Source organism: Protopterus annectens, chromosome 9.part0 (genome assembly GCF_019279795.1).
Source record: "Protopterus annectens isolate FY-2018-M chromosome 9.part0, PAN1.0, whole genome shotgun sequence".
Taxonomy (NCBI): domain Eukaryota; kingdom Metazoa; phylum Chordata; order Ceratodontiformes; family Protopteridae; genus Protopterus; species Protopterus annectens.
In genome coordinates this window covers 1,349,962,273-1,349,983,224 of record NC_056743.1, presented here as the reverse complement: position 1 = coordinate 1,349,983,224, position 20,952 = coordinate 1,349,962,273, and the positions used below count along the sequence as shown (strand labels likewise).

The 20,952-nt window shown below is 39.2% G+C and overlaps 1 protein-coding gene across 1 annotated transcript in view; it reads right to left on the bottom strand.

Annotated features, from left to right (window-relative positions):
• Positions 1-11,279: 11,279 nt before the first annotated feature.
• Positions 11,280-20,952, bottom strand: part of PLEKHA2 (pleckstrin homology domain containing A2) — an 856,672-nt gene continuing 846,999 nt past the window's right edge. Inside the window, exon 12 of the mRNA XM_044084332.1 lies at positions 11,280-13,060. Coding sequence (XP_043940267.1) covers positions 12,674-13,060 — 387 coding nt within the window. The 3' untranslated portion in view covers positions 11,280-12,673. The remainder of the gene's footprint in view (positions 13,061-20,952) is intronic.

Genomic DNA, 20,952 nt, shown 5'->3' with positions numbered 1-20,952 from the left:
GTCATAGAATCCCCCAAAGACACAAATACCCTCCAAGAAGGCCTGACACAGACAAATAAATGGTGCCAGAGCCATGGTCTAAAAATCAAAGCCAAGAAATGCATAATAGTATTCTTTAGGAGGACTGGTACCTCTGGAAACTACCAAACTGATAATAGACCCCTAAGAGTAGACCCAGTGGAGAGGCATTTGAGAACATATGTAGACTGTAACCTGACCTTTGAATATCATGTATCTATTGAATTAAAGAAATCATCCAATGTTGCACAACTTATAAGCAAGGGTATGTCATTTAAGTCCAAGGATGTCACTATTCCACTGTACTTGGCCCTCATTAAACCAGTCATTGAGTACAACGTCCCCTTTGGTATGTACCTGTGAGGCGATCTATGCCCTGCCTACAGAGCATTAACTGATCTCACTCTGATGGATTTGTTTCACATCCGCAAAACAAACAGCATCAGTATTATCCAATCTAGGGACATACACCTTGTCTGCAACATAAACAGGACATGGTGGAGGGACAGGTAAGTGTCTCAGAAATTAGCTCTTCTCTGGAACAGGCTTCCCATCCATGTGAAGCAGCATTCTTCCCTAACCAAATTCAAGCATAACTTGGACCACTGGATGGGGAATCAGAAATTTTTGCTCCTGATCTGTCAAGTATGTCTCTGTTAGACACGGGCAGCCTGTAAATGCTTGACTAATCATATCCACACCTGTATACCTTTTAAAATAACCACAGAGTATCACAGCTTGTTGGACACATTTGGCAAACATAGCTAGGTTTAAAAGGGCCCCCTGGAGTTTTTAGCTCATTAATCACCCATGAACCTATGAACTTACTAACTGAAGCCGGGACTTTTAATTCGTTCCATTCTCTCTTCAGTCTGACCCTGGCTTGGCATTCCAATAGGAAACTTCCTGCCAGACTCCATGCTGGCCACAAACCAAAGCCACCATCACGTTTCATATGAGAAAGACTTAGAGTTTCTACCATGTTCTGTTCTGTCCGGTAGCTGGGATGAAGCAGTAACACGTGTGGCACTCCTTCATGGACAGCACCTCTTGAAAACAGTACATACATTGCTTGTGCAATTCTACCCAGTGATCTGGTGACCGTGGGAACATTTCTAAGTCCTATGCTTTTTAAGTACTGAATATGAGGCTTTCCTAATGACATACATAAGGACAGATATCATACCTCTCAACCTCCAAGACCAAGTAATCTGGACAAAGCCATATATAATGGGGGACAAAGGACCAAAAATAGGGACAATTTTTAAATATTGCTCTTACAAACTTAGAAAGTTGATAGAATAACACATTATGAATTATCATGAATTTTCTGAAGAGTATGAAGTCTGTAACTCAAACACCTGTCATTATTTTTGACTTTAATCCTCAGTGATTTGCCAGAAAATCCAAATTTTATGAGGAACAGACTAAAAATGCAAGGCAAAAATCTGTACAGTTGAGAGGTTTGAGTCCGACATTCAAGCTGTGCAAGCAATAGAAATGAACTGAGGAGAGCACTGTGACTCAACACACCCTCCTAGCTTGGCATGTGAAATCACAGCACATGAAGGCAGGTGGCCCCTCCCCTAGTGCTAAACTGGAGAGTTCAAGAAGTATGCTGAGAGGGCAATACTCTGGGATAATGTCCCAACAGTTACTAACTTCAGACACCCTTCAAGGTCAAATCTTACATTCTATCTGTTTAGAATATGCCATCTAAGTAAAGCAATTTTGTGAACAATGTTTTAATACCGGTCTCAAAATCTCAAAAATGGAATTCTGATAAATTCTTGTTCTGGACAAATCAATAAAGAGCTGTATTAAGAATATCAGATCAAAAAGTATGATTTTATTTGCCCCAGGAAGACTTCTGTTCTATGAGTAATGCAAAGCATTTCCCTACAACAGCCTGTAGTTCCATTGATTCAAAATCATCGTACGAATGCTCATTTAAGACAGCACAGTATGTAAGAAGTTTGTCCGCGCATTTTAATAACCTAGACACAACAATATAGCTTTCAGTTACAAAAGTAACCGTAATGCAATGGTTACACACTTAAAGAGTATTCGCAGGTACACAATGCAGAAACACAATTACTTCTGTTGCATTCCATTTCTTCAAAACTAACTCAATCCCCTGGTTCACTTGAACAATTAGTCATCCAGTATCCACAGTGCAATGAAAACAGAAATTGCGTGCAGCTCACAGCAGGGCTAAAGCATTAATAACTATTTATACAAGGTTCTGATGTTCTCACTACTCAAAGTGACAGATTCTTGTCTGAAGAACTACTCTGCTGCTTGCTTTGTCTTGTTTTCAAAACATTCATCAGTCACAAATATGCCTGCAGGCTGCAGGCCGAGACCCCTACTATATATAACAGCTGCAGCAGCAGTTGTACAAAGTCTTAAAAGAGAGAGTGCTTCCTGTAACAAATTAAAGCATGTTTTCTGTACTCCCAGAATTGATGACTTCTCAGACGCTAGCAGATGGAGGGGTAAATCACTAGCAGATAAGGGCTAGTTTAAGATAGATTATTGTTTCGTCAAACGGGGACATTATCAGCTTACTTGACACACCAGAAATTCTTACAAAAAAGATAAAAGAAAGGAATATTTCTGAAGAGGTATGAGATATGATGAAATTTTTGAGAACTAAAACCACTGACAGCATTATTTCTAAATTACTGTCATTTAGGTGGCTTGCACCAAACAATAGGGAAACTCTTTGTGAAAACTCTGACCCAAGCCTTAGGCCTGGGACAGGAAGATGTTCCTTCTTCTTCTGACACAAGTGCTTGAATCAGACAAATTCAAGCAGTTTTCTGAAAATGGTAACATTCTCTGAATACACCAAAGTGAGAAGAAAGGCAGGAACCTGATTCTTGTCTGTGAAGAAACCAAGTATATACCATTTCTCTGAGTAATGGTGACCTCAGAGATTATTTTAACTAGCAGAAGTTATAACAGCCCAGTCTTCCAGTGTTCCACATTGAAGTGCAAAGAAGCTGACTTTGTCCCTTAGATAAAACATTAACTTCAGACAAGTGGCCCATCATGATCTTCTGATCACAGTTCTGTACATTAAAGGATGAATGTAGAGCCATATAAAGGGTGGAACTAAGTGGTTGGTAGCAGTTAGGTGGCATCATCAGAGGCTCAGAAGAGGTGCGGATCACTTCCAGCATGGAAGCAAATTCATACTTGTAATGCAATGGCGATCAGTGTTTGAAGACAACAAAGGCTATTATGTATGCACCCAACATCTATTTGCTATGTTTACATACTGACATCTGCTTAAAGCAAAAAGGCTCTTTGCTTAACAGTAATGAGACTTTAATTCATACAGTGTAGCAACGTGCCAGTTGTTTCTGCATTATACTAATGACTGCAGCATTACATTTAAGTGTAAGCAGAAGCTGCAGCAGTGTGTCAGTGCGTGATCAACTTTGGTTCGGAGATGTCACTGGGGGGCATCATCCAGGACTCCAAATAATCTGATTATGGCTGTGGTGGAATGTTTGTTGTTTTTGTGGGAACCCCAGGGACAGCTTCAAGGAACTGAATATCACATCATACATCTCTCAAAGAGTGCTGTACATAGAGAACTATCAATACTTCAACCATACAGTTGTGTAGAGATTAAAGGAAAAACATGCGGCTCAATGAGTAAGGCTGTTGACATTCCCATAGTTACAGAGTGGATATGGGTGTCATTCCATTCTTGTGCACTGCAATGGAATAGACAATGCTTCTCATCTTGCACAATGCTAAATATGTGCCATGTGCTCAAGCAAGTAAATCAAAATGTCCCAGATAGGAATGCCCTTCACAAGCTGACTTGCAAAAACTGGCCGAGTAGAAATGTGGACAAATTTATTAGTTTCCATTTCAGAGGTTAGAAGAGACTGTGCAAATGCTTTGTCAAGTTTATACTATGGAATAGACAGAGAAGCCAGTATGAACACCCTGAACTATCCTGCCCTTTCTATATGACCCCAAATGGTTACTCACTGGACACATGGCTCCTAGTAATCCACATTTCAGCAGACTAGCATGGAGATACCTAAAATGGTATAAGTTGTATTATACCATGACCCCCCCAAAACGTGCACGCTGATTGGCCAGCTTGCACATTGTAAATCGAGTTATACTAATGGAAAAAGGTCCGGTCGCCCGGACTTTTATCCGTTAGTATAACTCTATTTTTAAAACACTGTCTCGCTATGTTAAATGGGTTTAACATAGCGAGACAGCTTTAAAATAAGCAACAGAGATCTCCGTTGCTTATTTTAAAGCTGTCTTGCTATGCTAAACCCATTTAACATAGCAAGACAGGTTTTAAAAAGCAACGGAGAAAGCAAGATCTCTGTTGCTTTTTACTGTTTCGCTATGTTAAATGGGTTTAACATAGCGAGACAGTTTTAAAATAAGCAACGGACATCTCCTTTGCTTATTTTAAAACTGTCTCGCTATGTTAAACCCATTTAACATAGCTTAAAAAAAAAGCAACGGAGATCTTGCTTTCTCCATTGCTTTTGCCCACAACTCTGATGTACTGCGCAGGCGCACAGTACATCAGAACTGCCGCGGATGCCAGACATCTGCGGAAGGGCAGTAAACAGGCATTATACTATGCCATTATTTAAGAAAAGTAATAGTTTCTTTTCTTAAATAATGTCATGGTATAATAGCAATAACCCACTTCTGGGTGTGGGTAATGCTGTATTTACCCACGGTTGGCTTTGTTTGGTCCCTCGGGCTTCGCCCTCGGGACCAAACCACGCCAACCGTGGGTAAATCCAGCATTACCCACACCCAGGCGTGGGTTATTGCTATAGTCTACTCTCCAGGGACACACCTCAGTCTCTTCATTACTTCACTGTATCATAAATTTCCCATTCTCACCTAAAGAAATCGCACATTTTAGGTCTAGGGAGCCCTGATGGGACATCAGTGTAAGGAAAAAACAGGCAAGCTACAAAAAGTACAGCTGTGTACACTTAACATAAATGTAGATGTTCGAGTGTACTCACTGTTACAGTCATCACATTTGGGTTATCTGCTTGCAGTAGCCCTCAGTCGGTCTGATTATCAAAGTATTGGGTCCTGCGTTGGTTGCTGTCTCATTTTCCGTGACGTCAGGTAATCAGGGGTATAAAGCATGCAGATAACACCATTTTATAAGTTTTTTTGCCCCAGATATCAGGTGCCCCCATAATGGGAAGCAATTATATACAAGGTTACACCTCCAACAAAAAGCAAATACACCAGAAAGCTTTAAACATAGTAAACAAAAATAGAGGTATAGACAAAAGAAGTCATGGGGCTGGAGGGAGGGTAACCAGGACTGCAACAGTGAATACACTCGAACATCTACATTCATGGTAAGTGTACACAACTGTACCATGTTCATCATGTTTCACTGTTGCAGTCATTACATTTGGGTAGATTCCCAAAGCTAAGGATGGGAGGAGGTAATTAGATAACATTAAGACCAGCTATAAGGCCCTGCAAGACTGCAGTGGCAAAGCCAGCTCTGGATTTAGAAAAAATTGGCAAGTGGAAGGCTTGGTGAAGGCATGTACAGAACTCCAGGTAGCAACTTCTAAGATGTTCCTGGTAGGGACACCTCTGAGAAAGGCTGTAGAGGTAGATGCAGCCATGGTTGAATGTGGTCTTATCCCCTGTGGGGTAGGTTTTCCATGGTGCCTATAGCAGAAATTAATGCAATGGCCTATTCACTTAGAAATGGTTTGCTTTGAAATAGCTTTCCTCTCTGCTTCTGCAGCAAATGCAACCAGCAGCTGTTCAGATTTTCTGAGAGGTTTAGTCCTGTCCAAGTAAAATCTAATTTGTCTGTGTACGTCCAAGTAGTGTAGTATTCGTTCCCCTTTGTTCTGTGGATTAGAAAAGAAGGTTGGCAAATTAATGGACTGATTAACACTGGATGCCACCTAGGGCATGAAGGAGGGACTGGTCCTGAGGGACATCCTGTCCACATGACAGATGATGAAAGGCTTTACAGCCATGAGGGCCTGTAATTCAGACACCTTTCTTGCTGAAGTGATAGCTAGAAGGTAGGTTGTTTTCCAAGAAAGAAATTTCAACTCTGAACTTGCAGCTGGTGAAGGGTGGTAGAGCGAGCTTTTCCAATACAAGGTTAAGGTCCCAGGCTGGAGTAGGGGCTCTCCTGGGTGGTCTGATGTTGTTGGCCCCTCTGAGGAATTGCTTCAGCAGTGGATGAGAGAAGAGGGGTGGTTCTGTATTGTAATGAGCTGAAATGGCTGAGGCATGAATTTTGATGATGCAAAAGGAAAGGCCCTTGTGAAGCATCTCAGTTAAGTATTGAGAAATCTGAGGTAAATTGGGCACTGCTGTACCCATCCCATGAGTCTGGCTCCAGGATCAGAATCTTTTCCATTTTTCAGCATAGAATTTTCTAGTACTAGGCCTCCTTGCCTCCAGAATGACATCCATCACTTGCTTAATAAGGGATGGGAACGGAGAGATGAGGTAATTAGCCAGGTTGCCAAGTTCAGGGTTTGAAGCTGTGGGTGCAGAATCTGGCCCTCCTGCTGAGACAGCAGAGCAGGGGTCTGAGGCAGGTGCCATGGTGCCAGCAGTGACACACTACGCAAGAGGGAGTACCAGTGTTGGCGTGACCAGTCTAGTGCAATCAGTATTGGGAAACTGTCCTTGGTTTGTCCTGTTTGATCTTTAGTAGTACCTTAGAGAGGAGATGCAGAGGGGGAAAGGCATAAACTGATAGGTTTTTCCAGGTGAAGGACAGAGCATCCACTTAATAAGCTTGTTTGTGGGGAGTCCTTGTGCAGAATTTGTCCAATTGGTAGTTCTGGGGGGGGGGGAGGCAAACAGGTCTATCTCTGGGCTCCCCCATTTGTTTCTCAACATGTTGAATATCTTTGGTTCCAGTTTCCACTCGTGTGGGTCCATGTGATTTCTGCTTAGGTCATCAGCCAGTGTGTTTAGCTTTCCTGGCAGGACTTGAGTCTGTAGGTGCACTTGGTAGCTCAAGGCTGTGTTTCACAGAGCCATAGCTAGTCTGCAGAGAGGGTATGAGTGGGTTCCCCCCTGCTTGTTTATGTACCATATAACAGTGGTGTTGTCTGTCTTTACCAATAATTTTCCTGGAAGAATGTGGTCCTTGAAGGCAGTCAGAGCATACTGTACAGCTAACATTTCTTTTTGATTGATATGCAGGTGCATTTGACTTGGGTTCCATTTGCTCTGAATGCACTGCCCTGCCAAGTGAGCCCCCCCCATGCATCGTCTGATTCGTCTGTTGTTAGGGTTTGGGTGGCAGGGGGTAGAGTGAATGTCAGTCCCTTGTTTTGGTGGCAGGCCTCTGCCCACCAAAGGAACTCTATCTGTAGACAAGGTATGATAGGAATCATCGATTCTAGATCTTGAGAATGTTGACACCATAGGCTTTTTAGATACCATTGTAGTTTCCTCATATGCAGTCTTGCATATAGAATTAGTAGAATGCAGGAGATCATGAACCCCAGGGCTTGCAGAATTTTCCTTACAGATAGCTGGGTCTTTGTGGCCAGTAGTTTGAAGTAGGCTGTCAAATTAACTTTTTTCTCTGGCGTGAGGTAGGCCATCTGGGAAGTTGTATTCAAGCTTGCTCCCATGAATACAATTTGTTGGCAGGGTACAAGATGTGATTTCTTTTCGTTTATGGTGTACTCCAGAGAAGTTAGCAATTTCTTTACAAATGCCAGATGATTTAATAGTATGTCCTGGCTTCTGCCTGAATTAAACAATCGTCCAGGTATGGGTATATTTGAATAATTCTTTGCCTGCAGAATGCAATGACTGGAGCTAGGCACTTTGTGAATACTCTGGGCACAGTAGATAAACCAAAGGGCAGTGCAAAGAACTGATATTGCATGTACCCTGCTTTGAAGCATAGGTATCTTCTGCAAGATTCCCTTATTGGGATGTGCAGGTAGGCTTCCTTTAAATCCAGTGTTGCCAACCAGTCATCCTTGCCTAGCATAGGAAGCAGCTGGTGAAGAGTTAGCATCATGAATTGTGGGATCACCAAAAATGTGTTTAAGATAAAGAGGTCCAGGATAGGACGCCAGAAGTTGTCTTTTCTGGGCAGCAGGAAAAGTCTTGAGTCGAAACCTTGTCCCCTTTCCTCTTCTGGGACAGGTTGAATAGCCCTGATATTTAAGAGAGAGAACTTGCTTTTGAGCTTCTGCCCACTGATTTGGGGGTAGATCTGGCCAACCGTTGGGGTTGTTAAGGAGTAGAAGTGGAATCTGTATCCTTGGGAAACTATATTTAAAGCCCATTTGTCCTGGGTAATGAGTTCCCAATTTTTTGCCTGCAGGGCAATCTTTCCCCCTAAAGGAACAGTCAGTTGTGCAGGGCTTGGAAGTGTTTTAAAGTTAAGTAACTGAGACAGTTTACCATAGGGGGGAGTCTTACTACTCCCTGCTTTGGACCTGGGTGTTCTGATGGTTCTTGAAGGCCTGGAAGAGGCAGGAAAGGACCAATTCTTAGAGGGCCAATGCCTACTAAATCTGGGAGGCTGTACTTGCAGGAAATTTTTAACAGTTTGCATAGATTTAGCTTTTTCCTCCATCTTTTTAAGTACTTCTTCTGCTTTGTTGCCAAACAGGCGGTCTTGGTTTAAGGGAGTATCCAGCAATTTAGCTTTAACATATGACAGACGAGATCAGACAGGAGTCCCTGTGGACTATGATGTTTGCAGATGACATTGTGATCTGTAGTGAGAGTAGAGAACAGGTGGAGGAGACCCTGTAGAGGTGGAGATATGCTCTAGAGAGAAGAGGAATAAAGGTCAGCAGGACTAAGACAGAATATATGTGTGTGAATGAGAGTGAGGATAGAGGCATGGTGGGGATGCAGGGAGTAGAGGTGGTGAAGATGGATGAGTTTAAATACATGGGATCAACAGTTCAGAGTAATGGTGAGTGTGGAAGAGAGGTCAAGAAGAGAGTACAGGCAGGGTGGAGTGGGTGGAGAAGAGTGTCAGGAGTGATTTGTGACAGAGAGTACCAAGTAAGAGTGAAAGGGAAGGTCTACAAGAGGGTAGTGAGATCAGCTATGTTATATGGGTTAGAGACAGTGGCACTGACAAAAAGGCAGGAGTCAGAGCTTGACGTGGCAGAGTTGAAGATGTTAAGATTTCCACTGGGTGTGATGAGGATGGACAGGATTAGGAATAAGTATATTAGAGGGTCAGCCCTGGTTGGAAGGTTTGGAGACAAATCCAGAGAGACAAGATTACGTTGGTTTGGACATGTGCTGAGGAGGGATGCAGAGTATATTGGGAAAAAGATGCTAAGGATGAAGCTACCAGGCAACAGGAAAAGAGGAAGGCCTAAGATATGGTTTATGGATGTGGTGAGAGAGGACATGCAGGTGGTTGGTGTGACAGAGCAAGATGCAGAGGACAGGAAGAAATGGAAACAGTTGATCTGCTGTGGCGACCCCTAACGGGAGCAGCCGAAAGAAGAAGAAGAAGATGATCTGGCAAAGATTGCTCCTTAAGCCAAGCATGCCTTCTAAGTACAGATCCAGTGACAGCAGCCCTGCAAGATGCCTCTAATGAATCAAAACCACATTGCAAAGTATGTTTTCCAACTTGTTCAGCAGAATGCATTAAATCATGTAAATCTTTATTTTCAGCACAGTCAGGAATCAACATCATTTTCTGTTTAAGCAATCCAATAATATGCTGCTGATACTTTAACATATGAAACTGGCAGTTTAAGGCCCTAATGGCCAAGGTTGCAGAAGTGTATATCTTCTTACCCCATCTATCCACTGCCCTGGAATCTCTATCAGAGGGGCTAGAATTTTTGGCAGTAGTAGCCTTAATGTCCTTGGGTCCCTGTGAAATGGTCTCAGGATCTGCAGTAGGATTTTTAAAAAGGAACTTGTGAGAGTCAGGTACACTGTAATACCTATCAGGTTTTCTGGGAGCAGGAGGTAAAGAATCAGGGGCCAGGCTAGATTCTGAGAAGGCACCATCAAAAATGTCCAGTAGAGGAGGGATAGCTAAAGGCCTGTGAGGGCAGGGAGAAGAATATCCTAGCCCTCTTTTTTGGAGTCAAGTAATCCTGGCTTTCCCAGTGAAAATCCTTCCTAAGTGTGTGAAAGTTCCAAAAAAAGAAAATCCTCAGGAGAGGGAATGGAGTCCTCTGCATCAGAATCCTCATAGTTAGATAAGGGTAAATGCTGGTCATCAGAGGAAATAGAAATTTTAGAGTCCTGATCAGAGGAATCATAAGGAAACTCTGTCCTAGGTCTATTAGAAGGGGAAGGGTGGCTTCCCCTGATTAGAGTAATAAGGTCTTCAGCCATTCTTATCATTTGTTTTTTAGGCCCAGACACCTGGCCATGTGGTCTGGGTGTCGGTTTTCTAGACATGGATCATGTTTTAGGCCTTGAAGAAGAAGATGGCGTTGGTCTACTATGCAAGTCAGTAGGCCTGAATAAACCCTCAGAAGCCAGTGCCTGCACAGTGGCTCCGGACTCATCCAAGGTAGAGACATCTGCAGGTTCCACAGTTGAAGAAGCATCTCGCGGCATACCGTACTCCGAATGGGTCTCAGTAGAGGCCTGCAAATCTGAAGTAGCGGGTATCAGGGGCTTCAAAAGTGCCTCACTGAGTACTGGTGAACTGGCAACTAGGATAGGAGAAGCGTCGTCGGCAGCTTTGGACCTATGTGGTCTGTCTCTGTCTTTATCTTAGCATTTTTTTCAGAATGTCGGTAGTCGGGTGGCTTACTGAAGCCATTTCTGGATAAATGAACTGAGTACCAAAATATTTAGAAGCGTAAATAAACCGACGACGAATAGTTCATTGTTTAAATAAGGCACAAAACCGACAGCGAGGTACGTCGTCGTCTGGGCCTAAGTAAGGAATGCAGCACGAAATCTTTATGAATTATTTGCTTTCCACAAGATATACAATTATTAACTTTTACTGACATCGATTTAGAGCAAGAAAAAGTTTCCGCAATGGGATACATAGCTTGGTTGAAGACTTAGGTTCTGAAATGCGAAAACGAAAATTTCAGGAGACGGCCGACCTGCACTTGCGAACTGCTTCTGCTTTGGGCACTGCACAGCAAGAAAGACTGATAAAATGGCGTCGGCTGCATGCTTTATACACCTGACTACCTGACGTCATGGAACATGAGACAGCAACAGACGCAGGACCAAAGACTTTGATAATGAGGCCGACTGAGGGTTACTGCAAGCAGATAACCCAAATGTGATGACTGCAACAGTGAAACACGAAGAACATCAATCACAATTAATACCTGCAAGAACAGTCCTGATTACAGTTTCTTGCACTAAAAACGGCACATTTTCATATGTTATTGAGAATCACATAATAAAAATAATTGGGGAAATCACTGGGTCCTTATCTTAGAACACACTTACTACAGTATGTTTTCATATTACCCCATCTCAAAATATGAGAGAAGGAGTAGTTTCCACTGGCTAGGAAGAATCTCCTGACAATATACATGAAACCATCTGGCCTCCTGAAGCAACCATCTTCACCTTTGCACAATTCAGCAGACAATCTAAAACACATGGCAGTCAATGACTGCTACAGGCAGCAAACTCTTTTAGTGAAATAACATGGTAGTTACATGTAAACAGCCATGCAGTGAAATAAAATAGTTCACAGAAAGAAAAACATTTCACTCTGAATGCTGCTGTGTTTTAGGTTATACACAGCCCAGATAAAGTACTGCTCCATGGATTAGAAAATAAAGGGTCAGCGTGACCTGAATATTGTGAATGATCGATGGTACAAAGTGTAATTACAAACAAAATACCCAGAAGATATAGAATGCACTGTAGATCCTCTAATTCACTCTTTCCTCATGTGTTTACTGTTTCACCTTAGGTCTTCCTCTGACTGAATCCCCTTGTACAGTAAATTGGCATCTAAATTACTGCTTTCCATGTTTATAGTCATGGTCTCAGAAATTAACTGAAAATGTAGGACAGCTGCTTGCACTACAATGATTTCTGATCATATAACTACAGCAATCAAATTTATCAAGGTTATGTACACATTCAAATTAATTTAATTATTTTATCATTAAATGGTCATTTTAAAAGTAATTGTGCTAATGCCCATGTTAACCTCCTTGGGATGCATTTGTTTTATGAATCAACCGAAAAGCAGCCAACATGTATGCTGTTCCAATGCATATACAAGCTTCAGTCAAAAAAAAAAAAATGGAATTTTCCCATTGTAGGAAATGCAGAAACATTTTTTCAAAACTCTGCACATGTTGTGTTTTTTTAGGCCCGGTTAAACACTTTTCTTAAATATACTTAACAAGTAACCAATCCTATGGTTTTGAGATCTTCATTTAGCAAAAAGTGTAATGTGACCTCCAGAACTCTACTACCTACTATTCTTGGTCGCATCAGTGCTCTGGAATGTGAAATGCAGTGATAACCTGAACTTGCAGTGAAAGGATAACATAAGCCCTATTTTTGACTTTAAGTTCATCCAGTCACTAGGACTAGCAAAGTTTTTAGTACAGTGAATACGCACAGAACACAAAAAGCTTGTCTCCATCCTTCCCAGTCTTGTAGGCTGATGGACAAAAGACTATACATCCGTGGTTCGTATATTCTCATCATCCAGATTAAAAGGAAATTCCTTCTCTCGGTACTGCTGTGGTTGGGACCTGTGGCGTCTACGCTTGCCTTGTATATCCAACTCATCTTGTACATCACTTTTTAGTTTTATTGAGCTAATGGAAAACAAAGGACCCTTTGATGCGGCTGGGGCTTCTTCAACACTAGGCAGCTGCTTCTCTTCTGAATGAGTCACAGGGGTCCATGGCTGCCAAGACGGAGCCACAGAAAAGGACTTGCTGAGTGGTCTCTTCTCCTCTGCTGATGATCGAGGATTCACAGAAAGTGCTTTTGAGGACCCAGAGGGTGTCAGGGATCCACTGTTAGGCATTGAAGTAGTTCTGTTGATAGAACTCTCCTGTGATGGAAGCAGAAACAAAAAAAACATGGTTAGTTGCAAAACTACAAACTTAGAAAAAAAAAACTCTATAGTACCTGCTTCTAAAACTCCTGAAAGCTGTTCAATGAATAGATGAGTGAAAGACCACGTAGCTGCTTACTTAAGCCTTTCTACTGACCTTCGGCATCTGTCTGTCAATGTTATGATTTTTCCATCTTCATTTTGCTGGCAGACGTCTTCCCTCATACTGACCTGAAAATTAACATTGTTTCAAATTCTGCCAATTGCCTGATGCTACTTGTTGTAATGCAGTCTCCTGAGCATGTTGGGTTCATTAAATGGACTTTTGATAAAAGGTAAAATACAGAATAGTCATAAGACTGATTTAACGTATCCTGCCTATTGTGTCATGGTTTTATTGGTTACATCTCCTGGGATGCCACCATGTAAATTTTTCAGTAAGTGAATGCACTTAGTTCAAAAAGACTGTAGACAGAAGCAGAGACAGTTGTTTCTGCTGTTATTAGTCACCCACTGCAATGCTATCTATAGTCACATGGTCGACAGTGTCTCTGCTGAAAGTAAAATCTTTCTGAGGCAGAAGAGAAAACTGAGAGGAATATTTCAATTGATATATGTGTTACCTTCACTGTTTTTCAATATAGTTGATTTGCACACACAACTTTGGCCTCCCGTGATAGCAACGGCAAAGGTTAAACTCTGACAGTATCAGCCATCATTACTCATGCTACCTGCTGAGACAGCATATGTTGTATTTGGGACATCCCCCACCAAAAAAATATATATATATTTTTTCTCCAAATCCTCTTTCATGAAAAAATTAAATAAAATCTTCTCTCTTAATAATATAACAACTGAAGTCACTTCTCACAGCAAATCATTAAGGATGACAGTGCATAATAATCTTAAAATTTACCTGCATTATCCCTGAGTTAATATAATTGTTTATTTCTGCTCTTTTTGAAGTGGTGTGCTGATGCCCTCTCTCCTTTCCCTCTTTGATTGCATACACTATGTAATTAACTAATTTGCAAAGTGAATAAAAGTTCCATGATTTTTGCTATTTGTGAAACCGTTGGCCATAAATCACAAGAGATGCACCCTTTACAACATTCTGCATACGCATACGATACAGACAAAAATAAATATAAGGAAGTAACCTAGGAAATTAAAGGTAGGAAGATTAAGACATGGTTTTGAGGTGAAGGACATTTTCATTCTCTTTGTTTAGGTACAAACCTAGCAGATATACTATGAGTAATTAGTGGTATAAGAGCTTAATTAGGCTAAAAAGAAAAAAAATAGATATAATGTCCCCACACACACACACACAGCAGCCCCCTGCCCAGCCATTCTAGTGTTCCATTACTTGGTTATCATAAACACAGTTCAAACCTATCAGTGTGCATACTGTTTTCTTATTTACTTTTACAATGATTACAGATAGAAATAACACAAACACTGATAACCATTTGCTAAAAAATACAGTCTCACAATGAAAACAGGCTTAGCACAGGCAGTAAACTTCTCTGCCATTGAAGCTCACATTCATTGAAAAGGCATTAATACCCACATGCAAAGAAAATGCATCTGGCCAGTGGAGGATTAAGTTTACCTTTGGGCTTTTTTTGAAACTATAGGCTCCTTGCACACATTTTTAGGGCCATGCAACATGTGTTCTTTGTTTTATCTTCCTGATTGTATTAAATTATATTCCTTGTATAATGCAGCACCACTTGTTAGAATGTTTTAAATTTGTAGTTATGAACATTCTTCCAGTAAACAATGAAACAAAATGTATAAACCAATAATGACAACACTACCAGTTTCAGAAAATTTCAACCATAAATGGTCACTCAAACTTCTGTCATTACAGTCCATCAATATCAGTCAATAAGCACAATCTCTAAAGAAGTAAAAGTCACCGAATAATTCCACATTAAAGAGATCGGTAACTAACAAAGACCTTGCTACTAGCAAACAACTTTACATTTCAGTGTTTCATCTACAAATTCAGTGCCTGCTGCCCTTGAAGAATTAATTACTTATACTGTGTTACATTTAAAAAATTGGTAAGCTGGTGACACTGCAATAGGGAATGACTGACAAACCAACAAATAATTATGCAAACACTACTTTCAAATACTAAAGCACAAACAGTGACTGCCTTTTTCTTTTTTTTTTTCAATAATTTTTCTTTTTCTTTTTACATTAATAAATGTCACAGACAAAAACCATCTTACAACATGACCGTATATAAGTTATACATTGATGCCAATACCACAGGATATAGGTCGTACAACATATCTATTTACACTATGTACATAGATGCTTTCACTGCCATGGTGGTAACAGCAAGAGGTTCTCCCGTTCGAGTCTCGGCTGGGCTTGGGCGTGCCTTCTGTGTGGAGTCTGCATGTCCTCCCCGCGGTTGGGTAGCGTTTGAAAGACATGCATGTGTAAATGGGCGTGCCTTCGTTGAAGGTTGAGCGTCGAGCTGGCACCTCGGCATTTTGTAAAAATCTACTGCCAATCATTAGCGGACCGGAGTTCCGCTGTGGCAACCCCTTACTGGGAAAAGCTGAAAGACAAACAACAAACAACAACATAGATGCTTTCACTGTTAATTCCACAGGTATACAGACAATATATACATTCGTAATATCAAAACCAAAACTGGACACAACCACCACGATGTTATAAAACCAGTATTTAATGTCGAAGTAAAACAAAATAAGATAAAATAAGCGCTTTCACATGCTACACAGGCATGCTTCTTCAGATTTCACAAACACATTTTCAAACAGTTCTTAAATACTAACTGCACAACCAAGTAATTGAATAATGGATTCAATAATTGAATTCAATAATTGATTGATTGAGCAAGCAATATTTAAGGCAAACAGCTCCTAATTGAAAGCCAGATATAAAGTGAATCATATATAATGAAATGTGTGTATGTGTATCCTGAATACAAGAAATACAATGTGATAAGTAATATAAAGTAAATATTTATATATATTTATATATCTCTATATTGTATTTTTATATTATATACTATATATATTATTAATATTTCTTCCATTAATGTTTTAAGAGGTAATGAATTATAAGCGCTGGACATGCCTAAGGACCCAAATTTATACCCTGGGTTTAGATGTACGTTCAGTACACGCATTTTAGTAAATAGTGTTTTGATATATTTTATATTTTTTACATCGGATAGTGTAATATGATGTTGAAAATTGTGTTTTGTTTAAACTATTAATTTTTAGTTAGTTAATCATTACTTTATATTACTTATCACATTGTATTTCTTGTATTCAGGATACACATACACACATTTCATTATATATGATTCACTTTATATCTGGCTTTCAATTAGAAGCTGGTTGCCTTAAAATATTGCTTGCTCAATCAATCAATTATTGAATTCAATTATTGAATCCATTATTCAATTACTTGGTTGTGCAGTTAGTATTTAAGAACTGTTTGAAAATGTGTTTGTGAAATCTGAAGAAGCATGCCTGTGTAGCATGTGAAAGCGCTTATTTTATCTTATTTTGTTTTACTTCGACATTAAATACTGGTTTTATAACATCGTGGTGGTTGTGTCCAGTTTTGGTTTTGATACTTTTCTCATTGGGAATTACAACCTTCAGACGGTAGCAGCACTTATTTTTCTTTACATTCGTAATATCCAAGTTATTATTTAATATCTGAACTTGTATGTGTTCTTCGGTTCCATTAGAGTGTATTTCTAAGTTGCTGTGTGATGAATTACGCTAATATGATATTAAAGGTTTGTTCCCAAATTTCTCTGGATTTCATGTTTTTGATTCTTTTATCTATTACTATTTTATGAGCTAAAAGGTGTTGTATAGATACTTGTTTAAAACCCTCCCAAGATATATTTATCGTATCTAGCCATTTAAAAGCTATATACAGTTTCATTAGTAGGAAGATTGTTAAAAGTGTATTTGCTTGTTTTCTTGGTATGTTGGGTGGGAGAACGTGTAATACAGTGAATTCCCAAGTTAATGTTGATGTTTGATAACAAATTTTTGTAATTGTACCTTGAGAGAGTTCCAGAGTTTATAGACGTATTTACAGCTCCAAAATACATGGATTAAGTCAGCTATCTGGTCCTTACAGTGTGGTGGCAGAAAGGTGATTTTGATGTGTTAAATTTGTGTTGGATTGCAGGTATAGCATATGCATTATTATACAATGACCCCCCCATTAATATTCAAAAATGTGCACGCTGATTGGTCAGCGTGCCCATTGTAAATCAGAGTTATAGTAATGGAAAAAGGTCCGGTCGCCCAGACTTTTTCCATTTCTATAACTCTTTTTTTACAGCAAAGGAGAACGCAAGATCTCCGTTGCTTCACACTATCTCACTATGTTAAACGAGTTTAACATAGCGAGACAGTTTGTAAAAAGTAACGGAGATCTTGCTTTCTCCGTTGCTTTCGCCCACAGCTCTGATGTACTGCGTAGGCATACGCATGCTCAGTACATCAGAACTGCCGCAGAATACGAGACAGCTGCGGAAGGGCAGCAAGGAGGCATTATACAATGCTATTATTTAAGAAAGGTAATTATTTTTTTTCTTAAATAATGTCATTGTATAATAGCAATAACCCACTTCTGGGTGTGGGTAATGCTGGATTTACCCACAGTTGGCTTTGTTTGGCCACTCGGGCTTCGCCCTCGTGACCAAACCACACCAAATGTGGGTAAATCCAGCATTACCCACACCCAGGCGTGGGTTATTGCTATATTATTGATCATGAGCTGAGTGTATGCTAACTTTTTGAGGGGTATAATCTTCACTGTTAGATTGATTGCCTGGCTTATTTGCTGATCATCTATGGATGGTTTAATTTTTCTCCAGTAGTTAGAGAAGAGGAGGTCGTTTTGGTATTTGATTTCACTTATCATTTTATATGAATTAGTAATACTTTTCTTCGTAGTGATAATAGTTTTCCAAAACCTGTTAGAAGCTTCTATGTCACTATTGGTCATAGTAGCATTTTGGAGGTAACTGGAACACAGTTCTTTGATTTGTCTTCAGATTATTATGTGTGATTTAGGGAGGTTTAAGTTGGTCCTCATTTCTTGTATTGAACAGTTAAGGTAAGGATAAATATCTTGGATTGTTTTATCTTTCAGTCTGGGAAAAGGGACTAAGTCCAGCATCTTATTGTTTATTTTTAAATTTGTTTTTATGAAGGGGTTGCAGTATTGTCATGGCTTGTCCAAGGTTCAAGAATTGAAAGAGTTTTTGCGCTAAGTTGATAGAATGTTTTAAGGGCTCTATAATGTTATAAGTTTGTATTTCTTTCTGATTCAGGAATGGAAGTGCTTTGTGAATGAAACCTAGAGCTTTAATATATCTAAAAATAGATTGTCACCCAAAGAGGAGACCAATTTTCCATTGACGGGTTATGTTTAGCTATTCTTAATATTCTGTTAGTGTTAATGATCGAGTAATACATTTTAAAATCTGGTAAATTTAGTCCTCCTTTGTTTTTGGGGAGTGTTTAATGTTGGATAGGAGATTCTGTTTTTTTTTTTGGTTTCCCATATAAATTTTGCTAGGAAGGTATGAATTTGTTTGAATAATTTATTATGTATTATTGTCTGTGATGTCATGAATATATACATTAGTCTTGGTAAAATGTTCATTTTGATTATTGATACTTTGGCTAAGAATGTTAGTTTTAGGTTGTTCCATCTTTTACAGTCTTGCATTATGTTTTGCCATTTAAGGTTTACATTGTGTTGGTAGAAGTCTTTGTTATTCTGGAAAAAGATGATTCCCAGGTATTTAGTTTCTTCTTTTAATTTTATTGTGTTTAACAATGGTATTAGTGATATGAGTTTGGGTGTTTTTAGGGGGAAATATTAGTTTTACTGAGGTATAGTTTGTAGTTAGACATAGTCGAGAAATGTTCAATTGCAACTATTATTTTGTTTATATCTGAATTTGGTGTAGTATGTATGTTCAGATCATCCGCAAATGCAATGAGGTATATTTTGAAGTTGTGTGTTGATGGAGGATTGTGGTATGTGTTTTGTTTAATGTATAGAAAGAGTGGTTCTTGGTATAGGTTAAACAGGAAGGGTGATAATGGGCATCTTTGTCTTGTTCCATTTTTTATTAGGATCCTATGTGACCAAGTTTTATTTATATATAGAGATGTGTATGGGTTGCTATAGAGAGTTTGGATGATCTGAATGAAGTTATTGGGTATATTAAAGTAGGGTAGTGTTTGGAGTACGAATTCTAGGTTAACCCTATCAAATGCCTTGTGGGCATCCACTACCATTGTGTAGATTTTGATATTGTATCGGTTAACGTAGGATATTAGTGCATCTAATGTTAATGTATTGTCACAAGTCTGTCTATGTTGTGTAAAACAGGATTGTTCTGGGGAGATGATTTTCTCTATCAGATTTTTAATTCTGTTTGCAAGTATAGAGGTAAATAATTTAGTATCTATATTTAAGAGGGAGATGGGTCTGTAGCTGTCGGGGTTTTTGGGGTTTGTGTGTTGTTTTAATATAAAGATGGTTTTAGAGGCATTAAAGTGGATATCATTTATTTTATAGTTTATTATGTAATTCAGTGTATAGTATAGTAGTTTGGCTATCAAGGGGGAAAATGCTTTGTAAAATTCTGATGTGAGTCCATCCGGACCCGGAGCCTTAGGCGCTTTTAAGTGTTTGATTGTTGTAATAATTTCACTGATGGATATCGGTTCAGTTAGTTTTTTTTGTTGGTCTAAATTTAGTTTAGGGAATTTCAGTTTTTGAAGGAAAAGAGTTCTAGCTTCCTTTGAGGTTTGTAGTGTTTGTGCTCCATATATTTGAGAGTATATTTGTTCATTTTTTGTATGTTTTTTGTCTCTGTAGTTTATTTCTGATATATTGGAAGCATTTTTGTGTTGGGAAATAACTCTGGCCAGAGCTCTAGATGGTATTTGAGCTTCTTCTGCGTGGCTAACATTCTGGCTTCATAAAAATATAGGTTCCTGGTTTCTAACATATATCGATCCCTTTGCAGTTTTAAATGTTCTGCTTCTGTTTGGTTCTTAGGGTTATTTATTAGTTCTTTTTCAAGATGCTCTATTTTCCCTTTCAGTGTATGCTCCTCGTTCAGTTGTATTTTTTTATAGTATGCTGCTTTTTTGATAGAAATCTTCTAATTTGTGCTTTGGTTGCAGCCCATTCTATGTCAGTTGGTACTTGGGAGTTAGTGATATTTGTAAGAACTATTTTTAGTATTGCTTCTGTTTCTTTTATTACATCCATTTTGGAAAGTAAATTAGGGTTTAATGACCAATTATGACCCCTATTCTCTAAATATATCTTTTTGTCCCAGTTAATGTTCAGTGTGATTTTGGAGTAATCTGAAAAGAACCTTGTATGTATAGTTACTGTTCGGTCCATGTTAATGAATATGTCAAAGATTAATATGAAGTCTATCCTTGACCACATTTTGTGTCATTGCGAATAGAATGTGAATTTCCCTGTTTTATCTTCACTGTTCCCATATTTAAAAGGGTAGCATAGTTTGAAATCTTTGAGTTCATTAAAGGCTAATGTGGCTTGTTTATTATGTGATTTGGTCAGATTAGATTTATCCTTTTCTGGGTTTTGATATGTGTTCCAGTCACCTCCAATCACTAGGTAGTGATCTTTAAATTGGTTTAAGGTTGGGTATAATGACATAAAAAAGTGTTGTTGGTTATTACAGGGTGCATAAACATTAAGTACCATTATAGGTTTTGGTATTGTAGGACTATTAAATGTTAAGTAACACCATCTTCCCTCCTTGTCAGCTTTGGTTTTAAGTATTTTTTCCTTAAAATGATTTT